This window comes from Camelina sativa, chromosome 6, assembly GCF_030686135.1.
Source record: "Camelina sativa cultivar CO46 ecotype springtype chromosome 6, ASM3068613v1".
NCBI lineage: Eukaryota > Viridiplantae > Streptophyta > Magnoliopsida > Brassicales > Brassicaceae > Camelina > Camelina sativa.
Genome location: NC_141885.1, coordinates 5,426,211 through 5,443,162, shown reverse-complemented (window position 1 = coordinate 5,443,162; position 16,952 = coordinate 5,426,211). Strand labels below are relative to the sequence as shown.

Below are 16,952 nucleotides of genomic sequence, written 5' to 3'. Positions count from 1 at the left end.
ACCCCCCTAAAGAGATCAACCACCCTTTTCATAAGTGTAATTTCGATCTTAAATTGGCAAACAATTATGAGGAGAGGAGATGTGGTATATGTAGAGAGAAGATCGAGTGGTGTACAAAAGTATATAACTGCATGGGGAGCTGTGATTTTGTAATCCATTTGGATTGTGTCAAGTACTCACCACCGAAGGTGAATGGTGGAAAGCTGCCACACTTGTGCTTCTTGCGGAGAGGAAGGTGATGGATGTCTGTACAAATATCATGATTGCGATTTGTCATTCCATGTGAGATGTCAAAAGTATGCGGCAGAGGTAATCCACCCTCTCAAACTTAAATGGTAAACCACCCGCTTACAGTGATGGAAAATGTCGTATGTGTGGAAAAAAACATGTTGATGAAGCTTTTTATCATTGTTCCTCCTGTAACTTTACCTTAGATTTGCTTTGTGTTCAAAATCCACCACCACTATATCTTCACGATGTAAACACACATGACCATAAACTCACCCTTATGCCAAAATCCATCTCTTTCACTTGCACCACATGTGGGTTGAAGGGAGATCGAAGCCCTTATGTCTGTCTTCAATGCGATTTCACTGCCCACAATGATTGATCTGGATTTCCATGGGTCATAAACATTAACCGTCATGACCATCGCGTTTCTCGCACTTCTCTTATCGGTGTTGCGAATTCGGTATGCGGAGTTTGTCGTAAGAAAGTGGATTGGACTTGTGGGGGTTATTCTTGTCAGAGGTGTCCCATGTCTACGTTTCATACCAAATGCGCTACTAGAGAAGATGTATGGGACGACATAGAGATGAAAGACGAACCCGACGAAGATGAAGAAATCGAGCCATTCAAGGTGATAGATGAAAACACGATACAAAATTTCCTTCATGAAGACCATAACTTAAGACTTGACAAGTCATGTATCTTTATTGAGGAAAGACGGCGTTGCGAGGCATGCTCTTATCCCATATATCACGATTGCTTCTACAGCTGCATGAGTTGTAGTTTCATTCTTCATGAGAGATGTGCTAATCTACCTAAACGGAAATGGCATGTGCTAAGCAATAAACGCTTGATTCTAGAAAGAGGTGAGCCCGACCATTATTGAATTCAACAAAACAATATCATAAGAATAAACTCTCTTTTGGAAACCTTTATTGCTCTAGAAAAATAATCAAAAACTAGAGCTTTTCAAACTCTCTAATCTCTCATAAGTTGTGTCACAGCTTTGACACCTCCTTATATACACATAGTAGCTTAACACCAAATCCTAATTGTATCAGGGCAAGTTACTTAGATAACTCCTAAATAACCTAGAGCTAATCCTATTTCCATAACTTGGTAGGATTAGCCTTATCTCTTTATTTAACTTTGCTTGTCTTTCAAGCTTAAGCAAACAATCTCCCCCTTAAGCTTGATCTCTTCTTTGGTTGTGTCCTTAACACCAAGAAGTTCTCTCATCTCCAAGAATTTAATCCTTCCTAGTGCTTTTTTGAGTATATCAGCTTTCTGCTTACTCCCAGGTACATGATCCACCTCCACTAGTCCATTTTCTTTGCATTCACGAATAAAATGATATCGTCGGTGTATATGCTTACTTCTCCCATGGAAGACAGAATTCTTCGTGAGAGCTATAGTAGACTTGTTGTCGATCCTTATCAGCACCTTCTCATTATCTCGTCCTCTTATCTCCCCAAGAAGCTCCCGAGGCCATATGGCCTGCTTCGCAACCTCAGTGGCTGCCATGAACTCTTCTTCGCAGGAGGACATCGCCACGGTTTCTTGTTTCTGCGAGCACCAAGTAATCAGACAGTGATTAAAATAAAAAATGTGATCCGTGGTGCTCTTCCCAGCATCCTCATCGACATTGTGGCTGCTATCGCTGAAACCAACCAGACCTGTTTCATCAAAACGAGTACGACTAACTTCACTATAGCCAACCAACTCTGCTCCCTTTCATCGAGTGTAGTTGAGTCCAAACGAGAGTGTTTCCCGCAAGTATCTAAGTATCTGTTTTAGTGCTGCTCCATGAGATACCTTAGGTTCACGCATATATCTGCTCAAGACACCTACACAAAAAGAAAAATCTGGTCGAGTGTGTAATAGGTATCTAAGGCATCCAATGTTTCTCCTGTACACTCTTTCTTCTACACTTTCTTCTTCTTGTGATTTAGACATCTTTAAACCAGACTCCATAGGTGTGAGCACTACATTACACTCTCTTAGTCCTGCCTCCTCTAGAATCCTTCCAGCATAACGTTCTTGTTTCAACATAATACCATTGTCATGTTGAATCACTTCGATCCCAAGGTAGTATGTAAGTTTCCCGAGATCACTCGTCTCAAACTTCGCAGCCATTCCAGCTTTAAAATCATTGATTACTTTCACACAAGAGCCTGTGATAAGCAAATCATCAACATAGACTGCCACCAAGAGAAGATGATTGCCCACCATCTTTCGATACAAGGAAGCCTCCTTTAAACACTTCTCAAACTTTAACTCTTTCAAGGTTTGATTTAACTTCGCATTCCAAGCTCTTGGAGCCTGCTTCAAACCGTACAAAGCCTTGTTTAATTTATACACCTTTCCCTCACTTCCTGCAACCACAAAACCATCAGGCTGTGAAACGTAAACTTCTTCTCTCAAGTCGCCGTGAAGGAATGCTGTCTTGACATCCATGTGATGTACTTCCCAACCTCGTGAGGTAGCCAAGGAGATGATCAAACGAATGGTCTCAATTCGAGCTACAGGAGCAAAGAATTCATCGAAGTCTATACCAAAATGCTGAACATAACCCTTTGCTACAAGACGCGCCTTATACTTGTTAATACTACCATCTGAGTTTCTTTTGATCTTGAAGACCCATTTTAATCCAATAGGTTTTGCTCCTGATGGAAGATCAACTAGGTTCCAAGTATTATTCTTAATTATCGAAGTTAATTCTTCTTTACAAGCATCACGCCACACCTGCAATTCCTTAGCTTCTTGATAATCCTACGGTTCTTCATCAAGTGTAAGCAATAAACGTTCACTTTCAAGTTCAGCCAAGTAGACGTAATCTTCATCAAGTTCAGCCAAAAGAACATAGTCTTCAAGATACTTTGGTTGTACAAATACTCTTGAAGACCGTCGAAGTGCAGGTTGAAATTCCACGACCTGCTGGTGTTTATTATCTCTCTCTGTTACATCTCTCGTAACAGTGTCCTCTTCTTTAACATGAGTGAATCCTTCATCAAGCAAGGTAACACCATTATTGTCACTTACCCCATCTCTTTCTCCCTCAGCTTCCTCTGCTTCTTCAACCTCAATCAAGTCTCTTATTCCATTATTACCAAATTTTCCAAAAACAATTTTGAACATACCTGAATCAATATCAACTTCATCACTGTTCCATCTCTAGCTAGTATGTTCGTCAAAGACCACATCTCGATTGACAACAATTCTCTGTTTCAGCGGATCAAGTAGCCTGTAGGCTTTTGATCCCGGTTCTATGCCAAGGTGAACCAAAGCTCGCGATCGATCATCCAATTTTCTCAAATGTTGAGCCTCCATCTTAGCATAACCAATGCAACCGAACACATGCAAGTGCTCTATATTTGGTTTCTTACCTTTAAACACTTCATACGGCGTTTGTGCGACTAATGCCTTCGTTGGAACTCTATTTATGAGATAAGTAGCATGTCTCACTGCTTCTCCCCATAAATAGTTTGGAACCTTCATATGTTTAAGAATGCTCCTGGTCATGCCAAGTAGAGTTTTGTTCCTTCTCTCCACAACTCCATTTTGTTGTGGAGAGAAGGGAACTGTCAAATGTCTTTGTATACCTGCAACCTCACAAAAACTGTTGAACTCTCCTGACACAAACTCTCCACCACGATCCGTTCTAATTTTTTTTTATTGCAACCCCTGACTCTTGTTCAACTATTGCCTTAAACTTCTTGAACCTCTCAAAAGCATCACTTTTCTCTTTCATGAGCAGTGTCCACGTGTATCTTGAATGATCATCTATTAAAACAAAAATGTACCGATTTCCAGCTGATATTGTAGGTGAGATGGGTCCGCAAAGGTCTCCGTGGACCAGTTCAAGCACTTGAGAGGCACGATACGCAGTTGCCTTTGGGAATACTCTTCTTGATTGTTTTCCAAGCAGACAAGAAGTGCACAAATCGCTTTCAATCTAAAACTTGGTTTCCCTGTTACCATCTTGTTTCGTATCAATGTTTTTAAGCCATCATTCCCAATGTGTCCAAGTCTAGCATGCCACTTTGACGAATCACTGGTAGTCCTGAGCTGGAGACAACGAGTAGTTTCGACTTCCATCACTACTTTATATAGCCGATTTCTTGATCTGTTAGCTCTTACTAGAAGTTTTCCATCTCTATCGTATAATATCAAGTAATCCTTCCTCATCCTGACATCGCATCCAGACTTTGTTGCTTGACCAAGGCTTATGATGTTACTCTTTAGGTCAAGTATATAGTAGACTTCACTCAGAAATTTCTTTTCACCATTAGCACAAATAAATAGGATTGATCCCTTTCCTTTGATGTCAATACGAGAGTCATCCCCGAACTGGATATTTCCTGTAACATTCTTGTCTAGCTTAAGAAAATAACTAACATGTCCACACATATGGTTGCTAGCTCCATTATCAAAGTACCATACGTTGTCTTATGCAGAGTGCTTCTCGAGTTTACTTGGTTTCACTTTCTGTTCATTTAGATACACGACATCATGCATCATTAATTCATCAGCCTCCTGTGTGTTGTCTCCGTCATTCTCCTCTGTTTCTTGAAGTTTTAAAAACCTATCTAGACAGTTCGAAGCATAGTGACTAGGCTTGTCACATATGTAGCAAACAATACTCGATTTATCCTTCTGTTGATAACCAGAACGTCCACATCCTCTTCCTCGTCCAAATCGTCCTCCAAATCTTCCTCCAAATCTTCCACCACCCTGTCCTCGTCCTCTAAAACTTCCCGAGTTTCCTTGAAAAGATTGAGAGTCCGTATTAGAATACATAAGTTTCCCTTGGTCTTCTTCTTGTTGATCTTCTTCGTCACAAATTCTCTCTTCATAGGCTTTAAGTCGGCCTACAATATCTTCAAAATTGGTTGCGTTAAGATCAAGCACTTGTTCTAAAGCTGCGATGATATGTATATAGCGTCTCCTAGGTAAGATTTTAAGAAATTTCTTTACAAGCTTCGGATCTTCTATTTCTTCCCCTAAGGCTGCAGACTTTGTGGTTATCTCAGACAATCTTCCAACAAAATCATTTATCTTATCGCTCTCCTTCATCTTCAGTCGATCAAAATTGGCCATTAAAGTCTGCAATCGTGCTTCTCGAACCCTATATGCACCAACATGTCTTGTTTTCACCGCTTCCCATACAGCTTTTGCAGTTACAAGTTTTCCTACTTGTAAAAGTAAAGCCTCAGGTATGGATTGGAATAAGATTCCTTTAGCCATGTCGTTCTTGTCTTCATTCTCGGATCCTGAATCAATGACTTCCCAAACCTTGTGGATTCGTAACAAGATTTCCATCTTCATAGACCAGACAGTGTAATTTGTGGTGTTAAGCATTGGACATTGGATAGAGGAGAAACCACTTTCTCGTACCGTGCTTGGTATCACTCATGTTTAGATTTCAAATACAGTATAACTCATGTTTAGATTTCAAAAACAGTCAAGAGCAACTTCTCTTGTAAACGTATTGAAAGAAAAATTTTGTTAGAAGAGTAAGGATCCTCTCTTTAGTTCAAAGGATACTAGATCGAAAAACTCAATAGAAGCTCTGATACCAAATATTGAATTTAACAAAACAGTATCTTAAGAATAAACTCTCTTTGGAAACCTTTATTGCTCTAGAAAAATAATCAAAAACTAGAGCTTTTCAAACTCTCTAATCTCTCATAAGTTGTGTCACAGCTTTGACACCTCCTTATATAGACATAGTAGCTTAATACCAAATCATAATTGTATTAGGACAAGTTACTTAGATAAATCCTAAATAACCTAGAGCTAATCCTATTTCCATAACTTGGTAGGATTAGCCTTATGTCTTTATTTAACTTTGCTTGTTTTTCAAGCTTAAGCCAACATCCATTATGATTTATGTGGCGCTTGTGGGGATCTTTATAGTGGTTTTCACTATAGACATGGTCGATTTCAATTAGATGTGCGATGTGCTTTCGTTTCTGAGCCTTTTTTCCATCGAAGTCATCCCTTATTTTACACATCACCGCGGGGAATCTGTAGTACTTGCAACCGAGGGGCATTTCATGTGCTCAGATGCGTTGAAGATAATTGTGGATACGTCCTAGACTTCAGGTGCGCTCTATTACCATATGAGGTCAAACATAGAGTTGACGATCATTTCCTCTCTCTTTATGCTACCGTGAAGAGACAAGGAGTAAATACTGGTGCGATATTTGTGAAAAAAAAACGGATACAAAAAATTGGTTTTACACATGTAAACATTGTGGGGTTACTTTGCATATCAATTGCGTGCTCAGTGAATTCCGAGGTCTCAAGCCAGGAAGTGAACTGATAGTGGATGCAAAAACTTTTGAGATAGTTCGCAACAATGGTATGTCCCGACCACTTTGCTGTGAATGTGAGTCTAGTTGCATATTCCCAATTTTCTTGAAAATGGACTGCAACTTTTACTATAGATATTATTGCTCCGATAACTGTCGTGAGCAGTACGACATACGATGTCTTTGAATTTACTGTTTTGTGTATCAAATTTTTTGCTGAATAAAAAAAAGTGTATCAAAAGTACTTAACTTTGTTATATTGTATTGTTGTTTCGCAATCTTTTTATCCTTTCACATTCTTTTTAACGAGAGTTCAACTACTTTACGTGTATATATGCACGCTTACATATACAAGCCTATTAACACCTTAATATAGGGTGAAACAAGTGACGCAAAAGAGACGGAGAAGTTACTGTAGTATGTAATACTTGAGTGAAAAAGTGATTTAATTGACTGTTTAAGTGGTTATAAGTTTTGCACCAAACAAAAAAAAAAAAGTGGTTATAAGTTAACACATTTGGCAGTTGAACTGTTGTTCGTTCCATCCTAATCGAAAAATCGTAACTCATCAAGGACTTGGAATGTAGGGAGGAAGTTCTAACTTTGATAGTCTTGAATTTATATGATGAGTGGATGAATCTCAAGTTATGAGACAATCGAGTTATCAGATGTCTGCTTGTTTTCTGTCAAGGAAACTATTCTTCTGAAATAATGGCAAGTCAAAATGAAAAAGTAAAAGCACGCATTTATATCCTGACAAAAAGCACGCATTTATATCCTGGCAAAAGAATGGCTGGCCGTCTCAAAAACAACAGAACTAGAAGGTGCAAATGTGATAAATGATTACTGCAACTGTAGTTATAAGTATATAAACCGTGCCTCACTAGCTAGCGGAATTAAGGATATTCAGCAAGAACTTGAACTGAATTTGTTTTCTCTGTTATGGACTCCATGAGTGACATTTTCTTCTCATACTCATCAAGCTCCTTCTGCAGCTACATATAGAAAAACAGATATCAGTCCTATTTGTTCTCTTTATCGAATTGAATAAACAAAATATGAGAAACAGGGACTGCATAAGCTAGAAAAAGGTATTTGGGGCAGAAAATTAATAATATATTCAAGCATCTTGGTCATGGTCTATTACCTGTTGTTGTATCTTCTGCTCAGCCAGGTATCCGTCTTCCTCTTTTGCTAATTGAGAATTTACATCAGATAGCATCTTCTTTATAGCTTCTGAATCAGCTCCGTGACCATCCTCAAAAGCTATTATGAAACATGTCCGGAAGCCATTATCTCTTAATAAACATTGAAAAATCAGACAAGAAGAGTAAACTGTAAACTTTAGCTACTCACTTGCTGTTACGCCAGTACTATCATCATTGCTCAAACTTGATTCTACTGTTCTCTGGAACTCCCTATTACCCAACCAAGCAAGTTCGATGTATTCATCAGCAGAAACATTAAAAACACAGACAATCAAAATTAACCTTATTTCCTTGTTCAGCTCTTCCATTTGGCTTATAAACTGATCTCTGTATATCACAAAGAGAATTAAACAATCACCAAACAAAACAAAAGTTATATGTCAAAAAACTTGAACTTATGAAGATGTTAGAAAGATCAGAATCACCTGAGTAATCCTTCCTTGTTCTTTATTTCCCAAACAATCAAGTCACCCCACAAAAAATTCCAGAATATTAAACAAAGAAATTAACCAAACAAGGACTAAAACTCAGATAAACAATGTGTAGCCCAGACCTTAAGAGCATCAATCTCACTCCCAATAGTAGAAACTTCATCCTGAAGAAGACCAATCCTTGCCTGAGGATAAACAAAAAATAATACAGTTTCAATCTCATTATACATCAAAAGTTCTTAATCATCACAAAAAAAATCAGGTTAAATCAAAACCTCCAGAGATTGAATCGTAGCATCGTTCAAAGACAATTCAACTTCGTATCCGTTAAGCTCCTCTTCCGAGACTTCTTTGATACGCTTCGCATGCTCAACTTCTGAATTCGCTGCTTCAACTTCCGATTGTAAAACCTCGATCCGTTTCTTCAATCCAACAACTCTTTGCTCTTAACCAGAAAAAGAATCACCAAACAAATTCAGAATCGAAATCGCATAAAATCGCCTACAACTCAAAAACGCAAATCAATCTTCTCCAGAATCTGTTCGATTTTGTTTCAAATTTCTTCTTCTACTTCATCGCGAAATCTCCAGAGAACGATATGTACAAAAAAAAAAATGAATGAAGATCTAACCTCCACGAGATCGTTCAGAGGTGAAATCGCGGATCAGAGAGAGAAACTGCTTCTGCGTATCGATTCCCGCCATGGTTGTTTCTTCGTGTGTTCAAGCTCTCTCTCTCTCTCTCTAGTGTCTCTCTACTGAAAGAAAAAAAGAGTAAAAATATCTCAGTTCCTTTTGTTCTGAAACTGCTCGCATCTTGCGCAACAATTAGCAAAATCTCGGCCCAAGTTATTAAGCCCAAAAATGTTATCATAGGAAACTAGGAACTGAAACTTGTATATTGCGTTTATGGCATATTTTGTTTAATAATCCCAAGCAACTGCTACTGCTACTGCGACTGTAATTTTTCCTCTAGTATATACTGCAAACTAATATTATATAAACAACTAGCTCAAGTTTACTGGGGGCACTCACTCTATAAGAAATTTTGAAGGATTACTTAGGTGATTCATTATGATTCGATTATTCTAATTTAAATTATGGATTTTAATCATGAGATATAAAGAACTACTTCAAATTAATGATGGATTGCTGAAAGTGTCAGATAAGGTTTGGAGGATGAGGAAGATGGGGAAAAGGGTCATTTTATACTCGTACACCCCCCAAGTGTGAATTCCTTCTTGTACAAACAAGGAGTGCTAATTTAGACATGTACCCCAATACATTTCAAATTTCATACCTGTACTCACAAAATTGAGCCAATTACTATGTCCACGTTAACAGATTTAAGTCAACCGTTAGAAATGCTGACTCAATCTCTACGTGTGTAGCAAAACGGCGTCGATACATGAGTAAACAGTGGTGGATCTAGGAAAATTGTTTGATGAGTTCAAAATGGATTCAAACTCACATTTGGGTTGGTTCAAACTGGTATATATTTAAAATATTGGTGGTAGAATAATTTTTAAATTTTATTGGTGTCAATTGCACCCATAAGAGTCAGTGTGCGTCTGCCACTATGAGTAAACAAACATATATCTTCTCTTATTTACTTATTCAAGTATTTAGTAATATAATGTTTTTCTATATTTTCACATATAAAAAAAATCTATGTTTTTTTCTTTATAATTTGATATGCATTTTGTTTAAGTGATTTTTAAATATATTTTATATCACAACTGCTGTATATGATTGTTCTATACACATTTATTGTTGAATGATTTTTAATCTGTACACGTATATTGTTGGATAGTTTTAATTCATATACGTTTATTATGAGATTGTTTTGATCTGTACACGTTTATTGGTGGATGGTTTTAAACACTAACTTGATTAAAAGGTATCTAAAACATTTATTATATATCAATTCCAACAAAAAACCTGTATAATTAAAACGATCCAGCCATAAATGTGTACAAATCAAAACAATCCATTAATAAACGTGTACGGATCAAAAAGCATCTAACAATAAATGTGTCCATAACAATCATATACATCAATTGTGATATAACATATATTTAAAATAATAAAACAAAATGCATATTAAATTATAGAGAATAAAACAGATTTTTTGTATGTGAAAAGTTTTTTGTTTTAATAAATATTTGAATAATTAGGAAAGAGAAGAGGTGATAAGAACATAATAAATAAAATAAAATATTTATATAGAGAGAGAGAGAGCTATGAGAGATAAAATTGACACCGAGCCCCATAGAGATAGATAAATAGTGGAGACATGAAAGGTTTAAAAAAAAAAAAATCTATCTCACAGACTCCTTATTACACACACGGTAAAATGTGACTATTTCTCATATTACAAGTAGTGAATATACTATAATTCTTATTAAATCTTTAAAAGTACTAAATCACCAAATCACCGTTGATTTTTTTTGGGCCAAACCAGAAACGAGGTAGTTCGACTTTGTTGACTTCTAGTCAGAGTTTAATTAGGATAGTCTCAATTTGTCGACTTTTTAAAAGTCTGTTTAATAAATTTCATTCATTATTATCGTAATTAACTTAGATCTAACTCATATCCAACAACCAACTTAAGAGTAGGGATTTGTCATATATATAGATATATATTTTTAATAAAATGTAAAATTTATTCGAAAAAGTATAACGTTTTTACATCACAATAGAAATTAAATGATATCCGTAGTCTGTTGTGAACCAAACCACCATACAATCCTCATAGCGATTATCACCTTGCTCTCATAGAGAGGTTAATCAGTTGTGAACATCTTTATCTAGTCTTTTGAGTAGCTGAGCCGATGTTGTGTGAAGTTCCCCACACCTTCTACCATTTCGTTCTTGCCATTATAGAATAAACAAGGAGCTGGAAAGTATATCGTAGTAGGAATAATCAAACCTTGCTTACGAGCCTATTAGTGAGTAAGTTGAGAATAACCGCCCAGTCGGTAGAGAAGTTACCAGCGAGGAGTTTGGAAGCAAGCCCCGACCACACTTCGCTCGAGTATGGACATGCAAAAAACAAATGATTTCTGGTTTCCAATGGCACTTTACAAAAGACATAGGATATGGGAGCCCCTACATTCCAAATAAGCAATCGGTCACCCGTGGTTAGTCTGTCTCTCATGGCAAGCCAAGCAAGGAAGAGATCACTTGTGCCAACGTTTCGTGGATACCAATCCCCATATTAACACATCCTCGTTGCTATGTAACCACTATCAATAGCCTGAATGGGGACCATTGGTCGTGCCAAAAGGAGATGTTCTGCCCATTTCGGATCTCATATTTCACAAAGCTCAAAGCAAGGTGACGATATTTTAGTAACTTTTTCCACATCCAAGAGCCTAATGTGGTGTGTCCACTGAGCGACAAAAAGAAAGTTACCAGCCAGGAGTAGGTTGAGAATAACCGCCCAGTCGGTAGAGAAGTTACCAGCGAGGAGTTTGGAAGCAAGCTCCGACCACACTTTGCTCGAGTATGGACATGGAACAAAAAAATGATTTCTGATTTCCAATGGCACTTTACAAAAGGCACAGGATATGGGATCCCCTACATTCCAAATCAGCAACCGGTCACCCGTGTTTAGTCTGTCTCTCATGGCAAGCCAAGTAAGGAAAGAAAGTTTTGGTGTGGCATGGGTAAACCATATACCTTGAGACAATTCCTGCCGGGGAAGATGCACCCTAGTTGCCTGCCATTCTTCTTTTGTTTTGAAGAAACCCCTATAGCAATCTCCGTTCCCTTTCCAAATAACCACATCCTCTGTTTCAGCTAGTTCCTTAGACTGTATCTCATCAATAAGGGTTTCTAATTGGTTAAGATGGTCAACACGATATCGACTTCTGTGGTGTGAAGAGATCACTTGTTCCAACGTTTCGTGGATACCAATCCCCATATTAACACATTCTCGTTGCTCTGTAACCGCTATCAATGGCCCCAATGGGGACCAGTGATCGTGCCAAAAGATGTTCTGCCCATTTCGGATCTCATATTTCACAAAGCTCAAAGCAAGGTTACAATATTTTAGTAACTTTTTCCACATCCAAGAGCCTAATGTGGTGTGTCCACTGAGCGACAAAAAGGAACCCTTGTGGAGTTGATATAGTCTCTAAAATTGTGCCCACAAAAAGTTTGAAGACAGAAGGCGCCAAATAAGTTTTAGGCAACAGACCTTGTTTGCAGCTTTTAACGATCAAAGACCCAATCCACCTTCATCCTTCGGCTGGCAAATATCCGACCATGACACTTTTGCTTTTTTGGTATTCAACTATGTCTCTGACCACAGCAAAGCTGAACACAAACTATCAATTTCTTTGATAAAGCACTTGGCAGACGAAACACATACATCCAAAAGTTGGTAAGACTGTGAAGCACTGAGCTAATAAGTTGCAAACGCTCTGCAAAGGAAAGATGTCGATCTTTCCAACAGCCAATCATGTCTCTAATGCGCTCTATAAATTGAGTGTAGTCATTTGTTGTCATTCGTTTAGTTAGCAATGGCAGACCAAGGTAGCGAACTGGCAAAGAGCCAGACGCAAACGGAAAATTTTGAAGAATTAAAGCCTTCTCAGTTTCTTTAGCCCCTGCCATATATAAATTGGACTTTTCAAGGCTACTTGTGAGTCCGGAGAATTCTGCAAATTGCTCAAATATTTGTAGAATGCCCTCTATTGATCATTGATTCCCATCTGTGAAGACCAATAAATCATCTGCAAAACACAGGTGTGTGAGCTGCAGGTTTTGACATCTTGGATGGTAACCAATCTTTTGTTCCCGTGCAGCCTTATCAAGCATAGTGGAAAAAACTTGCATATAGATGACGAACACATAAGGAGATAGTGAACAACCTTGTCGCAAACCCCTTTGACTACAAAACAAACCTGCTCCCCGTTTACTTGCACTGAGAAGGATGCCGTGGTGATGCAGAGTTCAATGCACTTAATGAATCTCGAGGGGAAATTTAAAGCGAGAGAGTGTTGAGGAGGAATGGTCATTGGACAGAGTCAAAAGCTTTTGAGATATCAATCTTTATTGCACTACGAGCAGAGATCGTTTCTTTGTGAAAATCTTTGACTAATTCTGAGGCTAACAAAACATTCTCCATCAGTAACCGGTCATTAACGAAAGAAGACTTGGTGGGGGAGATGAAAGCAGAGAGCACCCTCTTGAGCCTATTAGCAATATTACATACTTATTTTTATTTAAGAAATTTATTAATTTTTCAAATTTCATTATCATATAAACTTTTCAGACTGATAATATAGATTAGATTGTTCGCCATAATTCCACGCTACACATTCATTACCTGCACCACAAACACAATGAGATGTGTGAGTATTACCAGAAATACCAAATGAAACGATCCTCCAATCTACGAGCTATACACACAAGCAAATCAGGAGTACAACCACAAACTAAACAAAACAAACCATTCATTGAACAGGTCACCCAATAACACATTCACCACACCTACATATCATCACACAAAACAAGTCATATAACCCAATCGCTCAGATAAGCTCATGGTCATGCACTCACCTTATTAAACTGATTATAACAACAAATATAACCAGTTGAGACTCTCCTAACGTCTGCAACAGCCCAGAAACGCCCTACAACAAACCACAAAACCAAAAACGACTTTATAGCAAAACTGAACAGAAATATCATAAAAGAACAGTCTCAAAGACGAAACCCTAAAATAAAAGCCAACCGTTAACTATCAAATCTCTCTGGTTCAAAGCTAGGTCTAGACGTCCAGAAGCTTCCCACAAAATTTCAGCACGATCCGATCTCAGATGACACCGCAATCGATCCTGAAACACCCACTGGTCTTAATCCGTGACTGAGAAAAAACGCCCCACGAAACTTTGAGTACAATTTGATACGTCGAAACTATTTCCTTCCAAACCCTAACTATTCTGCTCTCTAACACAAAGCTTTGTTGATCTCTTTCTCCTTATCTTTCACAATCGACCAAGAGCTCTCTCTCTCTTTCTCTGAGAAACCAGTGTCGACACTCACAAAAGATAAGGAGGCGTCATAAAGCTTATCAACACCCTCTTAGGGTTTTTCAAAACCGATTTTAAACCGGGAGAATTTAAATCAAACCGGCCAATTTCTAAAATTAGGAAAACAGAATGTTACAATAACTGTATACTAAATGAGTTGTACGGATTAAAATGTATGTACGGATTATTACATCGGTACACGTAATGAAACGACCCGACCCGGTTTTTTTAAATAAATAAATAGTAAATAATAAGAATATTAATAATAAATTAACTATAACTAGTGGTCCCATATCCACTAGCCAACTAACCACAATCACAACCAACAGCAGAAATAACCAATACCAATATCCAACAAATATCCAATAATAAACCAATATCATAACGTAAACATTATCCAAATACCAAACAACAGGAAACACCAAACCAGCAACCTAGCAATGTTTCTAATGACCCAACTCTAGCAACCTAGCAATGCCAGACAACAACCAATCGAGCCCCTAGAACATCCTCCTCTTCATTGCCTTGATTCCACGATCACACTTTGCCTTTACCTACACCACAAACACAAATTGCAGTGCATGAGTATTTTATAAACACTCAGTAAGGCAATTCTTCCATCTACTGGGCTATACACACAAGCAATAGAGACATCTCTAACCATCAACCAACAATCAAAGATCAACAATAACAAACCAGGACTCTGCATCGACCGATACCAAACATGCATCGACCGATACCAGTTGGGGTTGCGTCGACCGATGCAAGGGTCACTTGTGTTGACCAATACTCCCCATTGCATCGACCGACGCATGCTCGACATAGCACAAAAACCCTAAGGTTTCATGCGCCGTCCTCGCACTTGCATTGACCGACGCACAAAGTGCATCAACCGATGCACATGCCGAGCATCGTTCTCCCCGAAGCTTCTCGCCGGATCTTCCCTCCTGCAACCACAAGACTTGATCCCAAGCCAAAAGAAAGCCTCCCAATGTCCCAAATAACGTTCTAACAAGCCTAACAACACACAACAAGCAGATCAGAGAAATCTCCAGCTTAGATAAGCCATGGTCATGCACTTACCTTTGCCACAAAAGAAATCCGACCCAAACACATGAAGAAAACGCTCCTAGGAAGCTCCTATAACGATCCCAGCAACAGATCTCTAAAGGAACAGCCTCAAACTCCAAGAATCTCCCAAGAACCTTCAAGAACACCAAAAACTCTTCTCTCTCTCTCTGGTTTCTCTCAAAAGCACCTAAACACGCCTAATGAGACAAAACTCGAGTTTAAGGGTTTTCCCTTTACCCAAAACGCAACGTTTAACTTAAAACTCGACCGAGAAAACCAAACATGCATCGACCGATGCACATAGTGACTGATGCAATCCCTAAACTGGGATTTTGGTTCATAGATGTTACAATTCTCCCCCACCAACATAGATTCGTCCTCGAATCTCGAACATCCATCAGCCAAGGACTCCTGTGCCACCGTTTCCACGGCCTGCACACCTCCGACCGATCTATGAAAGGTCACCTCTAGGCGATAGACTCACGTTCCAGGCATTATTTGCTCTCGACTTTTGGACCTTCCTTTACTCACAGGCCTAAACCTTGAGTTTTTATTGGCTCCTCATCAGACCAAAGCCTGCATGCCATAATATTGGATACTCATCAGGCTGAAGCCTGCATGCCATAATATAGGGAAGTCCAACAATTGTCTCTCGGGTTGCCACCCTACAGTGCGCCCCTGGATCGTCATCCAAAGTCGATATACCAATCATACTCCCAATCCACAAAGTCTTAGAGTATGGCGGTACTAGGAGAACCGAAGTCCCCCAAGAGTCGTGAGCAAGCAATTCTGAACACGTCTAAGTCCTATCCCTAACTAGGTTTCCTTCCCGTGGCTCGCGTAAGACAACACAATGTCCTACCAACCACATATTCTCTCATGACCACACAAGGAACATCTCACTGCCTCATGGGCCGCCACAAAGGCCAAATAAATGTCCTAAACATGACCGCAACCAAGGCCAAATAAATATCCTAAACAGGACCGCCACCAAGATCAAACAAATGTCCTAAACAGGACCGCCACAAAGGCCACTTGTCCCGAAGGACTGTCACAAAGACCACTTGTCCCAAAGGACCGACCATCTGTCCTGAAGGACCGTCACAAAGACCATCTGTCCCAAAAGACCGTCACAAAGACCAACTGTCCCAAAGGACCGCCTAAACAGGCACTCTGGCTAAATAGTCCGCCACAAAGGCCACACAATTGGCTAAACAACCCGCCACAAAGGCCACACAATGTCTCAAGAGACCGCCACACACGGGCGCAATGACTCAAAAGTCTGCCACTAAGGCCACACAAGCCCCTCCAAGGCTCTCGGCCACTAAAAATGGACAAATTCTAACTCACATGAAACATTCTATTTTTAGCACTTTCCACTTCTGGGAACTTTCCACTTATATAAATTTCTATTTCAGGAAACCTTCCCTCAAACACCGCCTCACGGAAATTTCGTATCCCGAGCACCACCTCATCTCATTACTTAGTCGCACAACCAGCCACCCCTAAGCGACCAAGTAAACAAGAGAGATGGGCTGGAATACTCCATTCTCGATCCAGCCACGAACTACAACTGGGACCAGGCTAGCCAAGTTCAAGTCGCGACCTACTTCTCGAACCACTTTTTGAACCTTGCCTTTATCCTCGCCTCTGT

At 39.1% G+C, this 16,952-nt stretch overlaps 1 protein-coding gene and 2 pseudogenes across 5 annotated transcripts; 1 reads left to right on the top strand and 2 right to left on the bottom strand.

Moving 5' to 3' along the window:
- The first annotated feature begins 18 nt into the window (after positions 1 to 18).
- LOC109133291 (uncharacterized) lies at positions 19 to 6,732 on the top strand (annotated as a pseudogene).
- Positions 6,733 to 6,973: 241 nt separating this feature from the next.
- On the bottom strand, positions 6,974 to 9,001 carry LOC104790477 (uncharacterized). Of its 5 annotated transcripts, XM_087456205.1 has the most exons (9): positions 8,816 to 9,001; positions 8,460 to 8,629; positions 8,307 to 8,369; positions 8,179 to 8,198; positions 8,036 to 8,080; positions 7,902 to 7,963; positions 7,693 to 7,811; positions 7,453 to 7,540; positions 6,974 to 7,222 (listed from the first exon to the last, which is right to left on the bottom strand). In XM_087456205.1, the coding sequence occupies exons 1-9, from the start codon at positions 8,886 to 8,888 to the stop codon at positions 7,191 to 7,193; spliced, it is 672 nt and encodes a 223-aa protein (XP_087312331.1). In that variant the 5' UTR covers positions 8,889 to 9,001; the 3' UTR covers positions 6,974 to 7,190. The 5 variants fall into 5 exon arrangements, with proteins under 5 accessions (XP_087312331.1, XP_087312329.1, XP_087312330.1 ...); XM_087456203.1 differs by having other exon boundaries at positions 7,902 to 8,080; XM_087456204.1 differs by having other exon boundaries at positions 7,453 to 7,534; positions 7,902 to 8,080.
- Positions 9,002 to 10,973: 1,972 nt separating this feature from the next.
- LOC147942304 (uncharacterized) lies at positions 10,974 to 12,806 on the bottom strand (annotated as a pseudogene).
- Between the last annotated feature and the right edge of the window lie 4,146 nt (positions 12,807 to 16,952).